The sequence below is a fragment of the Protopterus annectens genome, chromosome 6.part0 (assembly GCF_019279795.1).
Source record: "Protopterus annectens isolate FY-2018-M chromosome 6.part0, PAN1.0, whole genome shotgun sequence".
Lineage (NCBI taxonomy): Eukaryota > Metazoa > Chordata > Ceratodontiformes > Protopteridae > Protopterus > Protopterus annectens.
The window spans coordinates 844,696,046-844,719,190 of NC_056737.1; the positions used below are offsets into that span (position 1 = coordinate 844,696,046).

Consider the following 23,145-nt stretch of genomic DNA (forward strand, 5'->3'; position numbering starts at 1 on the left):
ACACTGTGCAAGAGGGGGTACCGGTGTTGGCGTGGCCAGTGTAGTGCAATCAATATCGTCCTTGGTTTGTCCTGTTTGATCTTTAGTACTTTGGAGAGGAAAGGCAAAGGAGGAAAGGCATAAACTGATAGTTTTTTTTCAGCTGAAGGGCAGAGCATCCACTTTCCAAGCTTGTTTGTGGGGAGTCCTTGTGCAAAATTTGTCTAATTGGTAGTTCTGGGCGGAGGCAAACAGGTCTATATCTGGGCTCCCCCATTTGTTTGTCAACATGTTGAAAGTCTTTGGTTCAAGTTTCCACTCGTGTGGGTCCATGAGGTTTCTGCTTAGTCCATCTGCCAGTGTATTTAGTTTTCCTGGCAGGAATTGAGCTTGTAGATGCACTTGGTAGCTCAAGGCTGTGTTCCACAGTGCCATGCCTAGTCTGCAGAGGGGTTAAGAATGGGTGCCCCCCTGCTTGTTTATGCATCACATAACAGTGGTGTTGACCGTCTTTACCATTAATTGTCCTGAAAGAATGTGGTCCTTGAAGGCTGTCAGAGCACTCTGTACAGCTAACATTTCTTTTTGATTGATATGCAAGTGCATTTGACTTGGGTTCCATTTGCCCTGAATGCACTTCCCTGCCAGGTGAGCCTCCAATGCATAGTCTGATGCATCTGTTGTTAGGGTTTGGGTGGCAGGGGGTAGAGAGAAAGGCAGTCCCTTGTTTTGGTGGCAGGCCTCTGCCCACCAAAGGAACTCTAACCGTAGGCAAGGTATTATAGGAATCACTGCTTCTAGATCCTGAGAATGTTGACACCATAGGCTTTTTAGATGGGTCTGTATCACTTCGATGAAATGGCAGAAGTTTGAACACCATATGTTCAAACTTCTAAACTCGAAGTGCAAAACCGTTGAAGGCTTAGAACAGCAATTTTTTTCTCAGGAAAAAGCTCGCTGTTCCAAGAAAACACACACACAACACAAGCACACCAAAATAAATAATCCACACATATATACTTCACAAAACCCTACTTCTAACCCTACACTAAATTGTACATACACTACTATCTATCCACTTACCTTAACTCAAATCCTAACCCTGACGTCTGTAACTATCGCACACTCACCTTACCCACTTCCTAACCCTAAGGTCCATAACTATCGCACACTCACTTCACCTGCTCCCTAACCCTAAGGTCCGTAACTATCGCACACTCAGCTTAACCCAGTCCATTCATACACTTACTTTAATCCGGTCCGTAACCTTCTCACCACAGTGGAGGGAATAGTGAAGCCACAGAAACGGCCCACTGAATTCTTTCCCTGGGAAAGAATTCGGTGTTCCTCGGCTTCACGATAATCAGTTTTTGAACTTCACAGTTCAAACATATGGTGTTCGAACTGCTGAAGTTTCGATGAACTGATAGGAACCCTTTTAGATAACATTGTAGTTTCCTCATATGCAGTCTTGCATATGGAATAAGAAGAATGCAGGAGGCCATGAACCCCAAGGCTTGCAGTATTTGCCTTGCAGATAGCAGGGTTTTTGTGGCCACTAGTTTGAAGTAGGTTGTCAAATGAATTTGTTTCTCTGGCATGAGGAAGACCATCTGGGAAGTTGTATTCAAGCTTGCTCCCAGGAATATCATTTGTTGACAGGGTAGTAGTTGATTTCTTTTCATTTATGGTGTATCCCAGACAAGTTAGCACCCTTTGCACAAAAGCCAGATGATTCAAAAGTATGTCCTGGGTTTCTGCCTGAATTAAACAATCGCCCAGGTATGGGTATATTTCAATATTTCTTTGCCTGCAAAATGCAATGATTGGATCTAGGCACTTTGTGAATACCATGGGTGTAGTAGATAAGCGAAAGGGCAGTGCAGAGAACTGATAGTGCGTGTAGCCTGCTTTGAAGCATAGGTATCTTCTGCAAGATTCCCTGATTGGGTTGTGCAGGTATGCTTCATTTAAATCTAGTATTGCCAACCAGGCGTATTTGCCTAGCATAGGAAGCAACTGGTGAAGAGTTAGCATCTTGAATTTTGGAATCACCAAAAAGGTGTTTAAAGTAGACAAGTCCAGGATAGGATGCCATGAATTGTCTTTTCTGGGTACCAGGAAAAGTCTTGAGTAGAAACCTTGTCCCTTTTCATCTTCTGGTACAGTTTGAATAGCCTTTATGCTTAAGAGAGAGAGAGTACTTGCTTTTGAGCCTCTGCCCACTGATTTGAGGGTAGATCTGGCCAACTGCTTGGGGTTGGTAACATGTGGAAGTGAAATCTGTATGCTTGGGAAACTATTTAAAACCCATTTGTCCTGGGTAATGAGTTCTCAATTTTTTGCATGTAGAACAATCTTTCCCCCCAAAGGGGAAGTCAGTCAAGAAGTGCTTGGAAGTTTTAAAGTTAAGTCACTGAGACAGTTTACCATAGGGGGAAGTTTTACTACTCCCAGATTTGGAAGTGGGGGGCCCACACTGCTTAGTCCTGAGCATACCCTGGGACTGAAGCCTGGGTGTTCTGCTGGACCTGGGTTTGGACTGAGAAGGCCTGGAAGAGGCAGGAAAGGACCAATTCTTAGAGGGCCAATGCCTGCTAAATCTTGGAGGTTGAACTTGTAAGAAATCTTTAACTGTTTGCATAGATTTAGCTTTTTCTTACATATTTTTAAGAACCTCTTCTGCATTGTTGCCAAACAGGCAGTCCTGATTTAAGGGAGCATCCAGTAATTTAGCTTTAACATGATCTGGCAAGGACTGCTCCTTAAGCCAAGCATGCCTTCTAAGTACAGACCCAGTGACAGCAGCCCTGCAAGATGCCTCTAGTGAATCAAAACCACATTGCAAAATATGTTTTCCAACCTGTTCAGAAGACTGCATTAAATCCTGTAAATCCTTATTTTCAGCACAATCAGGAATCAACATCATTTTCTGTTTAAGCAATCTAATAACATGTTGCTAATATTTTAACATATGAAACTGGCAGTTTAAGGCCCTAATGGCCAAGGTTGCAGAAGTGTACATCTTCTTACCCCATCTATCCAGCGCCCTGGAGTTTCTATTAGAGGGGGTAGGATTTTTGGCAGCAGTAGCTTTAATACCCTTGGGTCCCTGTGAAATGGTCTCAGGATCTGCAGTAGGATTTTTGAAAAGGAACTTGTGAGAGTCAGGAACCCTGTAATATCTATCAGGTTTTCTGGGAGCAGGAGGGAAAGAGTCAGGGGCCAAACTAGATTCTGAAAAGGCATCATCAACAATATCTAGTACAGGAGGAATAGCTAAAGGCCTGTGCTGGGGCAGGAGTAAGAAATCCTTAAGACTCTTTTTAGAATCAGAGAAATCCTGACATTTTCAATGAAAATGCTCCCTAAGAATATGCAAGGTTTCACCAAAAGAGAAGTCCTCTGGGGGGAAAGCAGATGGAATAGAGTCCTCAGCATCAGAATCCTCATAGGTAGATAAGGATAAACCCTGGTCATCAGTGGAAACAGAAATTTCAGAATCCTGGTCAGAAGTATCATAAGCAAACTCAGTCCTAGGTCTCTTAAAGTGGGAAGGTTGGCTTCCCCTGATTAAAGTAATAAGGTCTTCAGCCATTCTTATCATTTGTTTTTTAGGCATAGAGGCCTGAACATGCGATCTGGGCGTCGGTTTTCTAGGCATGGTTCGAGTTTTAGGCCTTGAAGAAGAAGATGGCATCAGTTTAATATGCAAGTCTGTAGGCCTGAATACACACTCAGAAGCCGGTGCCTGCACAGCAGCTCTGGACCCATCCAAGGTAGAGACTTCCACAGGTTCCACAGTTGAAGTATCTCGCGGCATGCTGGACTCCGAATGGGTCTCAGTAGAGGCCTGCAAATCTGAAGTAGCAGGTATCAGGGACTGCAAAAGTGCCTCACTGAGTACCAGTGAACTGGCGACTGGCTTAGGAGAAGCGTCGTCAGCAGCTTTGGACCTTGGCGGCCTGTCTCTGTCTTTATCTTTGCGTTTTTTCAGAATGTCGGTAGTCGGATGGCTTACCAAAGACATATCTGGAAAATTGAACTGAGCACCAAAATATTTAGAAGCGAAAATATACCGACAACAGATAGTTAGTTGTTTAAATAAGGCACAAAACCGACAGCGAGGTACATCGTGGTCAGGGCCTAGGCAAGGAATACAGTATGAATTAAAATCTTTATGAGGTATTTGCTTTCCACAAGAAATGCAATTATTTTCTTTTACTGACATCGGTTTAGATCAAGAAAAAGTTTCCCCAATGGGCTACTTAGCTTTTAGTTGGAAGACTTCGGTTCTGAAACTCAAAAACGAAAATTTGAGGAGTCGGCTGACCGGCACTTGCGAACCGCTTCTGCTTCGGGCATCGCACAGCAAGAAAGGCTGACGTAATGGCGTCGGCTGCATGTTTTATACCCCTGACTACCTGACATCATGGAAGAAGAGGCAGCAACCGATGTAGGACCCAAGACTTTGTTAATCAGGTCGACTGAGGGCTACTGCAAGCAGATAACCCAAATGTGATGACTGTAACAGTGAAACATGAAGAACTTCTTTATTTCAGTGTTTGTTGCTTATTATCACAGGTGATTCTGTCACTGGAAGTGTAGAACTCCCATCACCTGATGTCAGAGCATCAGTAGGCTTTGAAAATGATGGTGGACAGTCTGACACACAGTTGAGGGGTGCAGAGGCTGAATCTGACACTGAGGTTGTGACACACATATCCCCTGGATTTCCTTCAGACACAGTCAGTATGCTTATGCATACCTATTCCACTGAGCCCTCAGATATTGGACAGGTTAAGGGTGACACACTTGATCAGGGTAGTGTGGTAACTGTGGCTTCTGTGTCAGTTGACTCTGGTTGCGGCCAAAGTGTGGGTGAGGTGTCAAACATGAAGGTCTGTAGTAGTGCTCAAAGGAGGCCTATTGTCCACTCAGATGTTCCTGGTGTATCATTATGCGCCACTCAATGTGTGTTTAGGGCCACCTTGAAGGCACAGGCATGTTCTACTAGGGCCTCTGAGGACATGCTTAGAGTTCGAGATGTAGCACAGGCTGATATGCATGATTGCCTCTGCAGTGTGGACAGTTCAATGGATCAGATGAATGACATAATGGAGTGGGCAGTATCTGTGATAGAACATCTGCTGGGAGGGAGACAGCATCCATATGGTCGTAGGTCTGCAACATCATCTGCTGTTAGCCAGAGTGTTCGTGCCGATCCCTCTCCTGTAATGGCATTACTTCCACTGCTCTGTCAGTGGTTGAGGTGTCCACACCCAGATGTGGTAGGCCATGGGATTATGGATCTGGACATAGTCATGAAGAAAGATCAACCAGTAGATATCACTCACATTCGATAGCACTAACACAACTGACCATGGACCTGGACATACTAGTGCAACTCCTGGGACAGCCAGTTTTCACAGCTGGGGTAATGATGATGAACTGATACCTCTACCATGACCAGCGCACACCTGTCCAACATGCCAGAACATAAAGCTAGTACATTGTTTGGCTGTGTTCACGCACACACTCATGCCCACATTTCACACTGAGTGCCCATACAGACACACGCTCACATAACAGGTAGATGAGGCATTCGTGAGGCTTGCAGGTTATTCTGTCTCAGTGTCCATTTGATAATTAGAAACAATTCTGCTTGCCTGTCTTTCTTACTCCCACACACTCACTATTTTTATGTCAGCCTTGACCTCCTGTCCCCCAAACTCCACCCTGTGAGAATGATGATAACTGTGCCACCACATTGTTTCTACCTTTTGGATTCAGGGATACATTGTATTTTTCTGATGCACAGGGTGAATAGCTAACTGAGTGCTTAGTATATGTAGTGGTGATGCTATTTTGAAACTTTTACTGATTTCTTAAAGCCTTTTCACAGTTGTGCTTACTACATTGAAAGTATTGATACATCAGTGAGGCTTATTTCTGCACTTGTGAGAATGTAGGGATAGTCAGACTTTGGACTGCTCTTTTCATTGTGCGTAGTTTAGATGCATTAGGCATGTTTGCTGATAAACAGCAGAAATCTGTTGACAGAAGTCATTCCTGTCACACAGTGTTGTCAGTACTGGATAACTCACACACAGACTACTTAGGTATATTTTCTTCCTGTTCCAGGTTCAACGCCTACCTTGCAATTCAGGACTGACTGTCTGACTGATGCTAACAGTACACAGCCATTACATGGATAAGTAAAAGATGTGAGCATTGCCTGGTATCCGTTTTACTGTATGTATGTGCATAAGATGAAAACTGTACCACTTAGGTGGCAGTACATGTACTATCTGTTGCTTCTTGGCTAAGGTGAGGGCATATTGTACACACCTACGTCTACCTATACCCACAGCAGCTGGTGGTTCCCCTTTTTAGTCCTCACCTGAGTGTGGCTGTGGTAACCTTGCCAGTGGTGGTGGAATGTGTGCTCCTTCCCTTTGGTGTTCTTATTGCAGCTGTTTTCTCAGGATAATATTGTGTAGGATGGCACAGACAATGATAATTTTGACACTGGGATTGTACTGCAGGGCACCCCCTAATGTATCTAGGCACCAAAATTACTTCAGCAGCCCAAAAACACATTCGATGATATTTCTTATTTGAGCATATGCCTCATTATAGTATTCCTCCATGGGCGTGCATGCATTTCTGATGGGCATCATCAGCCATGGACTGAGTGCATACTCTGCATCCCCCAATAAATGGCCTTGCGGGATATTCCCCCCTGAAAACCCTCTGGTAGAGCTGTGACTTGTGCCAGATAGGAAAGTCATAGCAACTGCCAGGTTTGCCAGCTCACACATTCAGGATGATTCCCTTAGCATTACACACATCCTGACAGCTAACGGAGTGAAAGCCCTTTCTGTTTATATAGACTCTTACCTGTTCCTTAGGTGGTGCTTTGATCTAAATGTGCGTGCAATATATATTGTACCAAAGACTTCAGGGAAGTGTGCTAAAGGGTATAAATCCTGAATAGTTGCAGCTCTCTTCTTGGAGGTACAGGGAAAATATATATAGTTGCTGTGATGCTGTAACATACCATTCTGTAACTAATGTAGGATCCTGGATGCTGATGTCTGTGACACCTCCAGCATGTTACCTGTTGTTCACTGGAAGGTTCTGCTAAAATTTTGAGTGGAACATATACCCTGGTCTCAGTAGGTATTGGTTACTCTTGGTTTGCCCTTGCTCTCAGTTGAGGATGACAGAAGTTGCAAAGTTCCTGGAGCGTGTCCCTATTCACCCTGTAGTGCTCTACTATTTCCAACTTATGCAGGCCAAGAAAAGTAAAATGTGGCCTAAACACCCTTCTCCTTCTTGCCTGAGGTCTATCAGCAGCAGGACAGACATGACCCTGTTGCACATACACATTCAGAAGAGCAGCAGCAGCCCCTAACATTCTTTTCCTCTAGTGTAGTTTCCATGACTGTATCCCAATGGGTTTTGGAATTCAAGGCAAAAACCTACACTAAATGTACGCAGTTTCTTCGCAGCTTGTTGAATAGCTCTGCCATTTTGGATTGGTTGATTAGCATACAATTCAGCTACTTATGCTGTAATTAGCTTGCCATGATGTTTAGCATGCTTGGTTTAAATGAAATAATCTTGTAAATGCTATCTGACTGTACTCGACAAAAAAAATACTGAGCAGAAATATTACTGTTGAAGGACAGCTGAAGAACAGACATTAACATATGAAAAATGGGCTAATAAGACAGAGATTATCTTTTCCAGCAGAATCTGTGCTGAGAAGAAAAGAATCACAAGCATTTTGCTGTCTAATGAACATGAATAAAATATAATTTTTGCTAATTTTAGTAGATGGTCCATAGAGATTCAGTACTGCACACGTTACATTTACCTGTCAGCAATATAAAATGCTATTACAAGAGTAAAGGAGTTGCCTCATACTTACATGTTTTTGAAACAGTATTTCTATGTCGTGTACATCTTGCAATATTTCTTCTGCCAGTGTTTGTTGCATATCCGGACAGCTGAGTCTTAATTTCCTCTTTAAGAGATGAGAGATATATGTTGCAACTATATACAGATGTGTTTTCCTCAAAAGCTCCTCCTGAAAGTTCAAGAATGCTGAATTACAAACTACGCATTTTGAATAAATATTGCATTGTAAAAGCTTAGGAATAATTGTAATTATGTTTGCATACAAAGAACAAATTATGGCAAGATGAATTATTTTGTATTTTCAAAGATGGTGAATATTAAATATAATCAATGTCACTGGACAGGATGCATATCAGGGAAAAAACAACACAAATACACAAATTAAGTTAATCCCTTTCAAAAGGAAAAACTGAAAAGTATTTGACTGTATTCATAAAGAGCTACCACAAGCAGTAAGCTCTAACATGGACTGGTCTTTCTGTTTCTGAGCCTGGACTACCACTGTGATTCCATATGGCTTGTAGGATCACACTGGTGGACAGTCTCCATGGCTGTGCTACATGCTACGGAGGCATTCTGGGGGAGTAGTCTATGGTAATTAGTCATGTGCTCTCCAATGTTAATATCTGCAGTAAGGGATTTATACAGAAAAATTAAGACATCTGGCTGGATTAATGTACAAGGCTGAAAAGCTGTTTCCCCATTGTAGTCAGTGGGGGAGGGAACATAAAAAGTAATTCCAAAAAAAAAAAAAACCTGACAAAATGACTTCCTTGCTGGATAAAACCACTTTACTGTTGAGCGCTTTCATCAGCGTATAACATTTGACTTCATCAGAATAAATTACTCAAACAATGAATCCCATTACAAATATAAAAAAAAAAGAGAATATCACATGACACCAAGACCAAATCAGAACACAAATTCAATAAAAAATGTAAATTACACTACTGAGTTAGTACATAGATCTGAAGACTTTTGACAAATCTAACCTATTATTAAAAAAACAAGTAACAGATAATCTTACATAAATGCATCAAAGACAATGTAAAAAAAAACTAATATAAAATAGTAAAAAACTACTATTAAACATTATAGGATCGTAGTTTAAGAAGGCTACTTAGGCTCAAGCCATCATTAAGACCAGGAAAAACATGTGCATTGAGCCTAACTTGCCAACATAGTTCCCTGTATTCAAGGAAATCTTCCAATGGCCCTCCAAGAGGGTCCTGGGAAACTTTTTCAATGACCAAGAACTTAAAACTGTGCATTGGATGATGTAGTATGTGTTTAAATAAGGCACTATTTAAGTTTTGATTTCTGGTGTCCCTGTCGTGTTCATATATTCTTTCTTGTAAGTTTCCTCTTGGTTTTCCCAATATAGAAACACCTACACTCTGAATATAAAGCGGCATATACAACTTCCTGAGAATTACAGGAGAACTTCCCTGCTGCTTTTATTATAGTCTGATTAATCTTAATTTTATCAGTGCTTAAAATGAAAATACACTGTGTAACATTTGATAGAATTTGTATTAAATCCCACGAAGCCTGTACTTTTCAACAATCTGAAAATTTGAAAACAAACTTGTCAAGTGCAGAAAATTACAACTAGAGAATGCTTATAAGAAATAAAATTGTGCCCAAAGGGCTTAAATACTGGAAATGCCCAATGAGACTTGTTGCTAACTCACCTATGCATGAAGAATTAACAGCTTTATTTGACTAGCAAGGGTTAAAGTTATTAGACATCTTAATTAAGCAAAATCACAAATCCATAGAGGTGCTACATAAAGAATTGATTGATTTAGATAAAATTTTACATGATGAATTACTAATTGAATAGTCTATTTCATCATACAAGAATGTGTTTGACAAGATCGTCAAGTTGGTCAGCAAAATTAAGGCCCATAAGGAGAAAAAACTTGCTAGGGATTAGAGAGCCGATACCATGGGAGCTGCCTATCCCAAACCACAGTTGGTTTCTACCACACACCCAACTAATTCTGATTCCACCAATGATACGTCTACAGAAGAAGGCACTACAGCAACTGGTTCATCTGACCAGTTCCCTTTAGGATGAGACTTCCCACGGAGGTCTGAGAGACTACGGAACTAGACATGCTCAGTGAAATACAGACCTCCAAGGAACTCCAGGGATCAGAATTACTGGGATCAATGACAGAATACTAGGAGGCAGCCAACAAGATGGAATTAATTCTGGACCCTTTTGAGGTCACGGGTACAGATTCTGACTTTAATTTTGGTTGCTCTGACTTACTGGACATTATACAATCGGGACATTTACAAGAATTGCCTGTTCATATTTTAAAGGATAAAGGTGACTTTATTGTTTATAATTTTACTTCTCAGTCGTTTGATATTGATGTTGCAAATTTATTTAGTAAAGGTTTTAATTTTGTCCCCACGAGGCGTTCAAGATTGGTTGAGGTCATTTTAGACCTGACATTGTTTGTTAGAAACTTAAACTTCAAATTGTTATTTAACAATTGACAGGGATCAGGTAGTAATTCAGTTTTACAGAAAAAAAAGTTTGTACAATTCCCTCCTTCCTAAATGTTTAGTTTTGTTTGAAAAAATGTGTGATCTTTATTTCTTGGCCCTGTTAGATTCCAATTTGAATGATGCTTCATACAACTTAACACATAATGAAATGGTCCTGTTTGAAAATCTTTGTAGGGCTAGAACAATTTGGGTTATGAAACCTGACAAAGGGAGTGGGGTTGTAGTGATGTTTAAAAAGACTATGACAACAGAATGAATGTTTTGCTGTTTGATGGGGTAGTTTATGAGGAAGCATCTTTAAATCTAGATAACATTTATTATTGTAAAATTGACATGTTATTGCAAGGTTTGTGTAATCAATTACTTATAGATATTGGTCTTTCTGAATTTTTGCACACTAAATTTCCTTGGGTACCATGTATCTTTGGTATTCCAAAGATACACAAAGATTAGAGAGATCCACCCTCGAAGCTGATTGTGAGTGAAAATGGTTCTAAAAATCGTTCTCATGGTACATACATTGATTTTATTCTCAAGGATGTTTTGAAAGGGGAAGGACATATTTGTATAGACTCTTGGTATTTTTTAAGCTAGTTTAACAATGGCCAGTATGATGACAGTACGTTACTTTTAACCATAGACAACCTTTTTAATGCCATTCCCCATACAACGGGCTTCGAGTGATTTGAAGAATTTTTGTATGATTGTCATCTTTACAATAATGACCAAGTAGCAGTCTTAGAAACTTTAATGGAATTAGTCCTAAAGAACAATGTATTTATTTATTTTTTGACGGACAATATTTCTTCCAAAAAACTGGGGTAGTGATGGGGGCCACTTATGCCTCCATTTTCACAAACATTGCCATGTTAATGTGGGAAAGAAAACGTCTTTTTACTTCATCATTTTATTCACAAGTGGAGTTTGTATTTGCGATATATTGACAATTTGGTTTTTTTTTTGTGGACAAGAAATATTTATGAGGTACAAGATTTCTTGGAGTACATCAATGGTACTACTGAATTTTTAAAAATTTACACATACCCTTAGTTTTGATAGTACCAATTACTTAAATGTGTTAATTAACAAGACACTAACTTGCAATTCTCCTGTGATTTGTACTGAAAGCCTACGTATTGTAAAAGCCTTTTGCATTATAACAGTAATAATCCTATACATGTTAAAAAAGATTTCATCAAAGGCCAATTTATCAGACTAGCACTTATGGTTACTAAGGACAATGATTTTCTTTCTCAGTGTGACAAATTGACCAATATGTTTGGTTCCAGAAATTATCCGTTGGGGTTTATTGAGACTATTACAAAAAAAATTTGTAACAGGAGACAGAGGGGTAGTATTATACCTATACTAAATAATTTTGCAGGTGGAGTGGACTCAGGTGTAAATGTAGTATCTTCTACCCCCCTCTAAAGCCTGTGTGAAGGACTACTCCTGTGCCCTTGTCACTAGATTTTCTGTTGACCACCATTGTATTTTTAACATCTTGCAGAAAAATTGGTGTATTTTCCAGGGCTATGATAGCATGTTGCAAAAGGTTGGTCACAAACCATGTTTGTTTTTTTTAAAAGGAACATCTACTAAGAGTCTATTGAAAAACAACAACAACACTGTTCCTCAGCATAAATTTAAAGGCACTAAAATGTGGTTTCTGTGCACAGTGTGTTTTCATTTTAAGCACTGATAAAATTAAGATTAACCACACTATAATAAAAGCAGCAGGGAAGTTCTCCTGTAATACTCAGGGAGTTGTGTATGCCGCTTTATGTTCAGAGTGTAGGTGTTTCTATATTGGGAAAACGAAGAGGAAATTTAAAGAAAGAATATATGAACATGGCAAGGACATCAGCAATCAAAACATAAATAGTGCCTTATTTAAACACATAGTAAATCATCCAGCGCACAGTTTTAAGTTCTTGGTCATTGAAAAAGTTTCCCAGGACCCTCGTTGAGGGCCATGGGAAGATTTATTTGAATATAGGGAACTATGTTGGCAAGTTAGGCTCAATGCACATGTTTTTCCTCGTCTTAATGATGGCTTGAGCCTAAGTAGCCTTCTTAAACTATGATCCTATAATGTTTAATAGTAGTTTTTTACTATTTTATATGAGTTTTTTTACATTGTCTTTGATGCATTTTTGTAAGATTATCTGTTACTTAGTTTTGAAGAATAGGTTAGATTTGTCAAAAGTCTTCAGCTCTAGGAACTGACTGAGTAGTGTAATTTACATTTTTTATTGAATTTGTGTTCTGATTTGGTCTTGGTGTCATGTGATGTTCTCATTTTACATTTATAATGGGATTCATTGTTTGAATCATTTATTCTGATGAAGTTAAATGTTATATGCTGATGAACACACTCAACAATAAAGTGGTTTTATCCAGCAAGGAAGTTCTTTTTTCAGGTTTTGTTTTTTTTTTTTTTTTTTGGAATAAGTTTTTTTCCAGTTCTTGGTTGTGTGTGAACATAAAAAGTAAGTTCAAGTAACTGTCTGCAGAACGGTAGGAGTAAGGGTGTAGGAGTGTATGTGTGTGTATGTAGCATCATGCATGCAAGCCTGTACAGGTATAACTGGTCTTTCATGAAAGTGTGTGTGCATCTGTGTGCGCCTTGGTCACAGTAGGGGGGGTTACTTATGGGATAGGTGGACTATGTTTGTGCATGTGTGTGTGTGTGTGTGTGTGTGTGTGTGTGTGTGTGTGTGTGTGTGTGTGTGTGTGTGTGGGAGGGGCTGTCACAGCATTAAACTCCCATAGGCTAATGAGCAAAGTCTGTAATACTTGGGGTAGGTGGCAATAGACACCAGAGATTCTTAAATATTACTATTTTACTTATAAGTCACTTACAAAAACAATAAAACAATGTTTTGCAGCACAAACAACATATGAAAATACTACACCACAGGGACACTCTTTAAATATTACTCTAAGTCCCTTCCAAAGTTAATAAATAAGCTGATTTTGCAGCACAAAGCATTCTGACCAGCAGGAATTATGAAACACTTGAGTTTGGCATTATAGACTGGCTGTAATGATCAATGACTTACAAGATCATGCTCATGACTTCCAGACAAAGCTAGGGGGAATCACTAACATCAGGGAGATGTTTTAAGTATCAAGCTAAGCTTCATCAAAAGTTAAAATAGCAACAGTCTTGCATCACCATGCATTTTCTGAACAGTGAAGAAGAACGAAACTCTAATAGCAGGAATTCCTGACTGATTATAATCACCTGTGATTTCCGAGAATATCAGAGATATTCTGTAAACTCATGGACAGTTAAGAGTGCTACAGCAAAAGTACAGTTGTGTACACTTACCATAAATGTAGATGTTCGAGTATATTCATTGTTGCAGTCATTATATTTGGGTTATCTGCTTGCAGGTAGCCCTCAGTTGGCCTGATTAACAAAGTCTTGGGTCCTGCATCGGTTGCTGTCCCTTCTTCTATGACATCAGGTCGTCAGGGGTATAAAACATGCAGCCGATGCCATTACATCAGTTTTTCTTGCCCCAGATGTCAGGTGCCCCCCTAATGGGGTGCAATTAAATATAAAAGTACAATGATATACCTCCAACAAAAAGCAAATACACCAAAAAGGCTTTTAAGCATAGTAAAGGAAAGTAGAGGTATAGCCAAAAGAGGTTAGGGGACTGGAAGGAGGGTAACCAGGACTGCAACAGTGAATACACTCGAACATCTACATTTATGGTAAGTGTACACAACTGTACTATGTTCTTCATGTTTCACTACTGCAGTCATTACATTTGGGTAGATTCCCAAAGCTATGGTTGGGAGGAGAAATTTAGATAGCATTAGGACCAGCTATAAGGGCCTGCAAGACTGCAGTGGCAAAGCCAGCTCTAGATTTAGAGAAAATTGGCAAATGATAATGCTTGGTGAAAGTATGCACAGAACTCCAGGTAGCAGCTTCTAGGATGTCCCCGATAGGGACGCCTCTGAGAAAGGCTGTAGAGGTAGATGCAGCCCTGGTGGAGTGAGGTCTGATCCCCTGGGGGATAGGTTTTCCATGGTGCTTATAGCAAAAATGAATGCAATGGCCTATCCATTTAGAAATGGTTTGCTTTGAAATAGCCTTCCCTTCTGCCCCTGCAGCAAATGCCACCAGCAGTTGTTCAGATTTCCTTAGGGGTTTAGTCCTGTCCAAGTAGAATCTAAGTTGTCTGTGCACATCTAAGGAATGCAGTATCCATTCCCCTTTGTTCTGTGGATTAGGAAAGAAGTTTGGCAAATGAATAGACTGATTAAGAGCCACACTGGATACCACCTTGGGCATGAAGGATGGAGTGATTCTGAGGGACACCCTGTCCGCATGAAAGATGATGAAAGCCTCCACTGCCATAAGGGCCTGTAATTTAGATACCCTTCTAGCTGAAGTGATTGCTAAAAGAAAAACTGTTTTCCAAGAAAGACATTTTAAGTCTGCAGTAGCAGCTGGCTTGAAAGGAGGTAGAGTGAGCTTCTCCAAAACAAAGTTAAGGTCCCAGGCTGGGGTTGGAGCTCTCCTGGGTGGTTTCAAATGTATGGCCCCTCTGAGGAACTGCTTGAGCAGTGGATGAGAGAAGAGGGGAGGTTCTGTGTTATAATGAGCTGAAACGGCTGAGACGTGGATTTTAATGGAGGAAAAAGTCAGGCCCTTGTGAAGCATCTCAGTTAAGTATTGTAAAATCTGAGGTAAATTGGGTGCTGCTGTGCTCATCCCTTGAGATTGGTTCCAGGCACAGAATATTTTCCATTTTTCAGCATAAGATTTTCTAGTACTAGGCCTCCTTGCCTCTAAAATGATATCCATCACAGGTTTACTGAGGGATGGTAGAGGAGCGATTATGTAATTAGCCAGGCTGCAAGGTTCAGTGTTAGAAGCTGAGGGTGCAGAATCTGGTTCTCCTGCTGAGACAACAGGGAAGGAATCTGAGGCAGGTGCCACTGGGATAACCGTGAAACACTGCGCAGGAGGGGGTACCAGTGTTGGCGTGGCCACTATGGAGCAATCAAAATCATCCTTGGTTTGTCCTGTTTGACTTTTAGTAGTACTTTGGAGAGCAGAGGCAGAGGGGGAAAGGCATAGACTGATAGGTTTTTCCAGCTGAATGACAAGAGCATCCACTTTCCAGGCTTGCTTGTGGGGAGTCCTTGTGCAAAATTTGTCCATTTGGTAGTTCTGGAGAGAGGCAAGCAGGTCTATATCTGGGCTCCCCCATTTGCTTGTCAACATGTTGAAAATCCTTGGTTCCAGTTTTCACTTGTGAGGGTCCATGAGGTTCCTGCTTAGTCCATCTGCCAGTGTATTTTATTTTCCTGGCAAGAATTCAGCTTGTAGGTGCACTTGGTAGCTCGAGGCTGTGTTCCACAATGCCATGGCTAGTCTGCAGAGGGGGTAAGAACGTGTTCCCTCCTGCTTGTTTATGTACCACATAACAGTGGTGTTGTCTGCCTTTACCATAAGTTGTCCTGGAAGAATGTGGTCCTTGAATGCTCTCAGAGCATTCTGTACAGCTAACATTTCTTTTTGACTGATATACATGTGCATTTGACTTGGGTTCCATTTGCCCTGAATGCACTTCCCTGCCAGATGAGCACCCCCTCTGATGCATCTGTTGTTAGGGTATGGGCAGCAGGCGGTGGTGTGAAAGGTAGTCCCTTGTTTTGGTGGCAGGCCTCTGCCCACCAAAGGAATTCTAGGCATAGACAAGGTATGATAGGAATCATTGCTTCTAGATGCTGAGAATGTTGTCACCATAGGCTTTTTAGATACCACTGTAGCTTCCTCATATGCAGTCTTGCATATGGAATTACAAGAATACAAGAGGCCATGAACCCCACGGCTTGCAGTATTTGTCTTGCAGATAGCAGGGTTTTTGTGGCCACTTGTTTGAAGTAGGTTGCCAAATGAATTTGTTTCTCTGGCGTGAGGTAAGCCATCTGGGAAGTTGTATTCAAGCTTGCTCCCAGGAATATAATTTGTTGACAGGGTACCAGGTGTGATTTCTTTTCATTTATGGTGTACCCCAGACAATTTAGAACCCTTTGTACAAAGGCCAGATGATTCAAAAGTATGTCCTGGCTTTCTGCCTGAATTAGACAATCGTCTAGGTATGGGTATATTTGAATACTTCTTTGCCTGAAAAATGCAATAACTGGAGCTAGGTACTTTGTGAATACCCTGGATGCAGTAGATAAGCCAAAGGGCAGTGCAGAGAACTGACAGTGCGTGTAGCCTGCTTTGAAGCATAGGTATGTTCTGCAAGATTATGATAAAGACAAGATTAGATGTCTGCTTTTAAAAAAAGAAGCTATTTTTATACTAAAATATGATACTTTGGCACCCAAAGGTTTGAATGTAGAATTTTGCTGGAAGAGTATTCTTTAAAAAGTTTTGTATGGCTTTAAATTTTGAGTGCATTAATTGTTTAATTGTTTAATTGTCAATTGATGGAGTGTATATATATTGTGTGGTATGTATTAATTGTTACTCCTTGAAGGCTGTTGGTGGCCGAGGCGCTAGAGAGAGAAATAAACTTTTTTACTGGATTCCTGTTTTTCGTTTTTGTGGTGAAGCAAGTTGTGCACTGGTGCCTTTCTTGCACTTTGGTGCCTTTGGTGTTGTATCTTCTGCAAGATTCCCTGATTGGGATGTGCAGGTATGCTTCTTTTAAATCTAGTGTTGCCAACCAAGCATCTTGGCCTAGCATAGGAAGTAATTGGTGAAGAGTCAGCATCTTGAATTTTGGAATTTCCAAAATGTTTTTAGAATAGACAGGTCCAGGATAGAATGCCATGAATTGCCTTTTCTGGGTGTCTTGTCCATTTTCCTCTTCCAGTAGCAGTTGAATAGCCCCCATGCTTAAGAGAGAAAGTACTTGTTTTTGGGCCTCTGCCCAATGATTTGGGGGCAGGTCCGGCCACCCGCTTGGTGTTGGCAATGTGTGGAAGTGAAATCTGTATCCCTGGGACACTATATTTAAATCCCATTTGTCCTGGGTAATGAGTTCCCAGTTCTTTGCATGAAGAGCAATCTTTCCCCCCCAAAGGGGCAGTCAGTTGATAAGTGCTTGAATATTTTAAACGGAAGTCATTGAGACAGTTTACCGTAGGGGGAAGTCTTATTACTCCCAGATTTGGAAGTGGAGGCCCCCCACTGCTTAGTCCTGTGTGTCCCCTGGGATGGAAACCTGGGGCTTTTGCTGTGTCTGGGCTTGGCTTGAAAAGACCTGGAAGGGGCTGGAAAGGACCAATTCTTAGAGGGCCAGTGCTACTAAATATTGGAGGCTGAACTTGTAAGAAATCTTTAACATTTTGCATAGATTTAGCTTTATCTTCCATCTTTTTAAGAACTTCCTCACCCTTGTTGCCAAACAGGCGGTCCTGATTTAAGGGAGCATCCAACAATTTAGCTTTACTATGATCAGGCAAAGATTGTTCCTTTAGCCAAGCATGCCTTCTGAGCACAGACCCAGTAACAGCAGCCCTGCAAGAGGCCTCTAATGAATCAAAACCACATTACAAAGTATGTTTTCCAACTTGTTCAGCAGAATGCATTAAATCCTGTAATTCTTTATTTTCCACACAGTCAGGAATCAACATCATTTTCTGTTTAAGCAATCCAATAACATGTTGCTGATACTTTAACCTATGAAACTGGCAGTTTAAAGCCCTAATGGCCAATGTTGCAGAAGTGTAAACCTTCTTACTCCATCTATTCAGTGCCCTGGAGTCTCTATCAGAAGGGGTAGGATTTTTAGCAGTAGAAGCCTTAATGCCTTTGGGCCCCTGTGAAATAGTCTCTGGATCTGCAATAGGATTTTTAAAAAGGAACTTGTGTGACTGAGGGACCCTGTAGTATCTGTCAGGTTTTCTGAGAGCAGGAGGCAAGGAATCAGGGGCCAAACTAGATTCCGAAAAAGCATCATCAACAATGTCTAGTATAGGAGGAATAGCTAAAGGCCTATGCTGAGGTAGGAGTAAGAAATCCCTAAGCCTCTTTTTTGAATCAGAAAAATCCTGGCTTTTCCAGTGGAAATGCTCCCTTAGAGTATGCAAGGTTTCCCCAAAAGAAAAATCCTCTGGAGGGGAAGCAGAGGGAATGGAGTCCTCTGCATCAGAATCCTCATAAGTAGATTAGGGCAAATCCAGATCATCAGAAGAATCAGAAAAAACAGAATCCTGGTCAGAAGATTCATAAACAACTTCAGTTCTAGGCCTCTTAGAAAGGGGGGGGGGGTTGGCTACTTCTGATTAGAGTTATTAAATCTTCAGCCATTCTTATCATTTGTTTTTTAGGCATAGAGGCCTGAGCATGTGGCCTGGGCATTGTTTTTTTAGGCATGGCTCAAGATTTAGGCCTAAGTGAAGAAGGAGCCAGTGGTTTAATATGCAAGTCTGTAGGCCTGAATACATCCTCGGAAGCCGGTGCCTGCACAGCAGATCTGGACCCATCCAAGGTAGAGACATCCGTGGGTTCCATAGTTGAAGCATCTCACAGCATACCGGACTCTGAATGGGTCTCAGTAGAGGACTGCGAATCAGAAGTAGCGGGTATCAGGGGCTGTGAAAGTGCCTCACTGAGTATCAGCGTACTGGCGACTGGCTTAGCAAAAGCGTCGTTGGCAGTTTTGGACCTCAGCAGCCTGTCTCTGTCTTTATCTTTGCGTTTTTCAGAGTCCCGATTGTCGGATGGCTAACCAACGACATTTCTGGATAATTAAACCGAGAACCGAAATATTTAGAGGCAAAAATATACCTAGGACAGATAGTGCACTCAATAAATAAAGCGCAAAATCGACAGCAAGGTACGTTGTGGTCAGGGCCTAGGCAAGGAATACAGTACAAATGAAAACCTTTATGAGGTATTTGCTTTCCACAAGTAATGCAATTATTAACTTTTACTGACATTGGTAAGGAGCAAGAAAAAGTTTTCCCAAAGGGGTACTTAACTTTAGTTGAAGACTTCAGTTCTGAAACTCGAAAACGAAAATTTCAGGAGTCAGCCAACCAGCACTTGCAAACTGCTTCTGTTTTGGGCACCACATGGCAAGAAAGACTGATGTAATGATGTTGGCTGCATGTTTTATATCCCTGATGACCTGACGTCATGGAAGAAGGGACAGCAACCGATGCAGGACCCAAGACTTTGTTAATCAGGCCGACTGAGGGCTACCTGCAAGCAGATAACCCACATCTAATGACTGCAACAGTGAACACGAAGAACATATTTTGTTTAGCACAAGTAGTAACACCCTGTGATTCAGTGATGTGCAAATTAGCCAGTAATGAGGTATTTTCTCATTGCAGCTAAACATGTCTCTGAATCACATTTTCTCTCATCTGAGAAAGTGCCCCTTTTTGCCAAAACATTTATCATCAATGGTGGGTTTCTTTATGAATCCCAGTATTTATGCAACAGAAGCAGCAAACAATACTGTAATTTTTAAAATGAGTCAGAAGTAAAACAGACTTCAGTCCAAATATGCAGGGATTTATTAGTGTTCCAACAGTGAAACATAACAGAATTTCAAAACTGAATTAGCATATGCTCATATGTGTATACTAGGCTAATAACAGCCAGGCCATTTAAAAATCCTAGCCTTGCAACCCAAATGTGACCCACAAATTTGATTTTTATTTGATTTATAGTGTGTGATTTACTGACTGCCTCTGTCCATCAGAGACACAGGAGCCAAACCACAGGTGAATTTTTAATTACCCATCCGTAGGTCCAAATTGTAGTTAAATATGGACAGGGAGGAAATCTGCTTTTAATCTAGTAGTTCTAATGCTGTTTGTTTTGCAGATGTGCAAAAGACTCATCAAAACAGGGTCCAGGGATGTCTTGTTTGCCAGGCAAAGATCATCTCTCAGAAGTCTGTATGATATTGAGTAAAGGGACAGGTCTTTGAGGCAGGCAGCTTAGGACATTGTGTTTACTTCTTATATTCTTTTTGTAAGCAACCTTTGTGGACTTTCCAGTTGCTGCATGTGCCTGGTCAGAAACATACCGAAGGAGGCATTATACTCTATGATGGGTCTGATGAGGGCTGAGTATAGTGGCATGATGACCTCTCTGGATGTAAATGCCATGCCCTTGTTTACAAGATGAGCAACACAAAAGGGATTTCTTACTACAAATGACACGTGTTAGTTGAAGGCTAGGCTAGGTTACTATCTACATGAGTTCCCCAATCCCTGACTAGTGAATCAACTTTTAAGGGTGTTTTATTGACGACATAATTACCTAGGGTGGCAAACTCCCAAAAGGTACTCTAATGCATTTCTTGGTACTGAGGTTTAAGCCATGGTATTGGCACCAAGTGTTTGTAACAGATCTTCTTGAAGGGTGTTCCATCTTGGGGGAGATTTCAGTGACTGCTCCCAGTTTGCAATTTTCTGTTAACTTGGCTAGCCAGAGGCCTTTTACATTGGCTTTAACATTCGAGAAGTAGATGCCAAAGAGGAGTAGGCTTAGCACAGAGCTCTGGGAGACTACACTGGTGACCGACCTCTTTCTGGAGGTGGCCTCACTGATTCTAACCTCCTGGGTCCTATCAGTGAGCCAACTAGCTATCCAGTATGTTACAAAGGGGTTTATACCTAGTTCTGTAATTGTTGAGAATGCCCGAGTTGGTAATTGCATTAAAGTGTCTATATTACCTTATCGTACGATGAAAATAGTGAACGCTATTTCATCGTGCCGATAATGTCTAAACCACAAAATATCAAACATACGGAAAAGTGACTTTTTTCCCAGAGAAAAAAATCGCTGCTCCGCAAAAAAAAAAAAAAAAAAAAACTTAAACACAAAGATAAGTGAATGGCTTCATCACCCACCCCCCCACCCCCCACTTAAATATACCATCTCCGAGATTGCACCATAGTGGAGGAAATGGCAAAGAAGATGGCCCATTGTCTTCTCTATTTTGCCATTTCGACAGTATCGGATCGACTAAATAGTTTTCACTACTTAGTCCATTCGATACGCTAATATAGATCTGCATCAAATGCTTTAACCAGATCTAGGTAGGCAGTATGCATAGTTTGCTCATCATCCATTGCCTTAGTGACCTTTTCAAAGAAGTTCACCAGATTCTAACTGGCTCACTTTTTCTTGGCAAAGCCAAACTGGGATGGATCCATTGTTTGGATGTCTCCTATGTCCTTGCTGATACTTTCCATTATAATTCTTTCCATGATTTTGCAGATAAGGACTAGCTGAGCTAAAAGGTCTGTAGTTTCCTGGATATGTTGAAGGTCCTCTCCTGTGAATATAATTGCAGTCCTCCATTCATGTGGCACAAAGCCTGTTTTAAGGTTACAGTTAAATAATAACTTCAGGGGTCCTGATAAGTCATATTTTAAACTATTCAGGAGGCATCCTGGGATGTTATCAAGGCCCATTTCGACCATGTTCTTGGCTTTAATGAGTGCAGCCAATACATGCTCCAGAGTTCTAGTTGGAGGGGTTCTGTTTGAGGGTATTATTGAAGGGATAATTGGGGGTGAGAGGGGGTAAAGTTGGAACTGAATTTGTCCACCAGTAGGTTTGTTATATTGCCAGGCACAGCGCATGTGGCACCATTATCCACCAGTTCAGCACATTGCTGTGTGCTGCCTTTGTAGAAGGCCTTGTGGTTATGTTTCACCTGAGAGATTATCTTAACCTCAAAGTTGGCTTTGCTTGACCTAATAGCCTACTTGGTTGCCTGTTTACTTTGATGAGAGTTTTTATCTTTATAGGAATTACCCTTCCTGATTTATACCATATTTTTTTCTTTTTGTTGTATATCCTATTTAATTTGGGATGCCACCATGGCAGTTTGTTTCTGGGACTAGTTCTAAGTTTAATTCTGGTAGGTATAGCAACCCCTATGTAGCCATTGATATGGTTGTACGGAGTTTCAGAAAGCAATTCACTGTTATGTTCTTGGGGTTTGGAGGGGCATTTAATTTTGGAAAACCATCACTTAATACAGGTAATTTGCCTTGAAATAGTTCCTGTTACTGTTTTTAATGGGATTATACAGTTGATTTTGATTTTGAAGGTGACAGTCTTATGGTCATACCTTACCAGGAAGGATGAAACTTTGGAGGGGGTGCAGCATTCACCCATATTTGTCAGTACGAGGCCCAGTATGTTGGAGCCTCTAGTGGGCATATTCACTACTTGGCTAAGATTGTTTGGTTTTATGAAGTCCAGGAATGTCTGTGCCTGTAGATATGAGCCCCTGTAGAATTCTCAATCTATAGAGGGGTAATTAAAGTCTACCATGAGTAGCGTGTTAGGTTGGATGGTAAGTGGCTCCAGTAGGTCCAAGAATGCACTGTGAGCTTCTTTGGGCATGCAGGATGACCTATAGTTAGCTAGCTAGGACATAGTCAGGGGTTTTGTCTAGGGTAACCAGCACATGGAGGAACTTCAGCATGTCATTCTGTTTGACCACCCAAGAGGTATGCTTGCTACTGATGTACACTGAGACACCTCCACCTTTTGCCCTTGTCTGTGCAGCTACTGGTCTAACAGTTTGAAGGCACTGAAACCTTGCACTGTTGGGGTACTCTCTGCTGCTTTAAACCATGTTTTGGTAACTGCACAGTCATCTATATTCTTGAGTGTGAGGAGGGCTTGCAGGGCATGAAGAGACTGTAATTTTTTATTTAGGCTCCTGGTATCCAGCAGTA

At 41.1% G+C, this 23,145-nt stretch overlaps 1 protein-coding gene across 1 annotated transcript in view; it reads right to left on the minus strand.

Moving 5' to 3' along the window:
• Positions 1 to 23,145, minus strand: part of LOC122804575 (tumor necrosis factor alpha-induced protein 2-like) — a 572,021-nt gene that overhangs the window by 63,870 nt on the left and 485,006 nt on the right. The window contains exon 12 of the mRNA XM_044074523.1: positions 7,919 to 8,077. Coding sequence (XP_043930458.1) covers positions 7,919 to 8,077 — 159 coding nt within the window. The remainder of the gene's footprint in view (positions 1 to 7,918; positions 8,078 to 23,145) is intronic.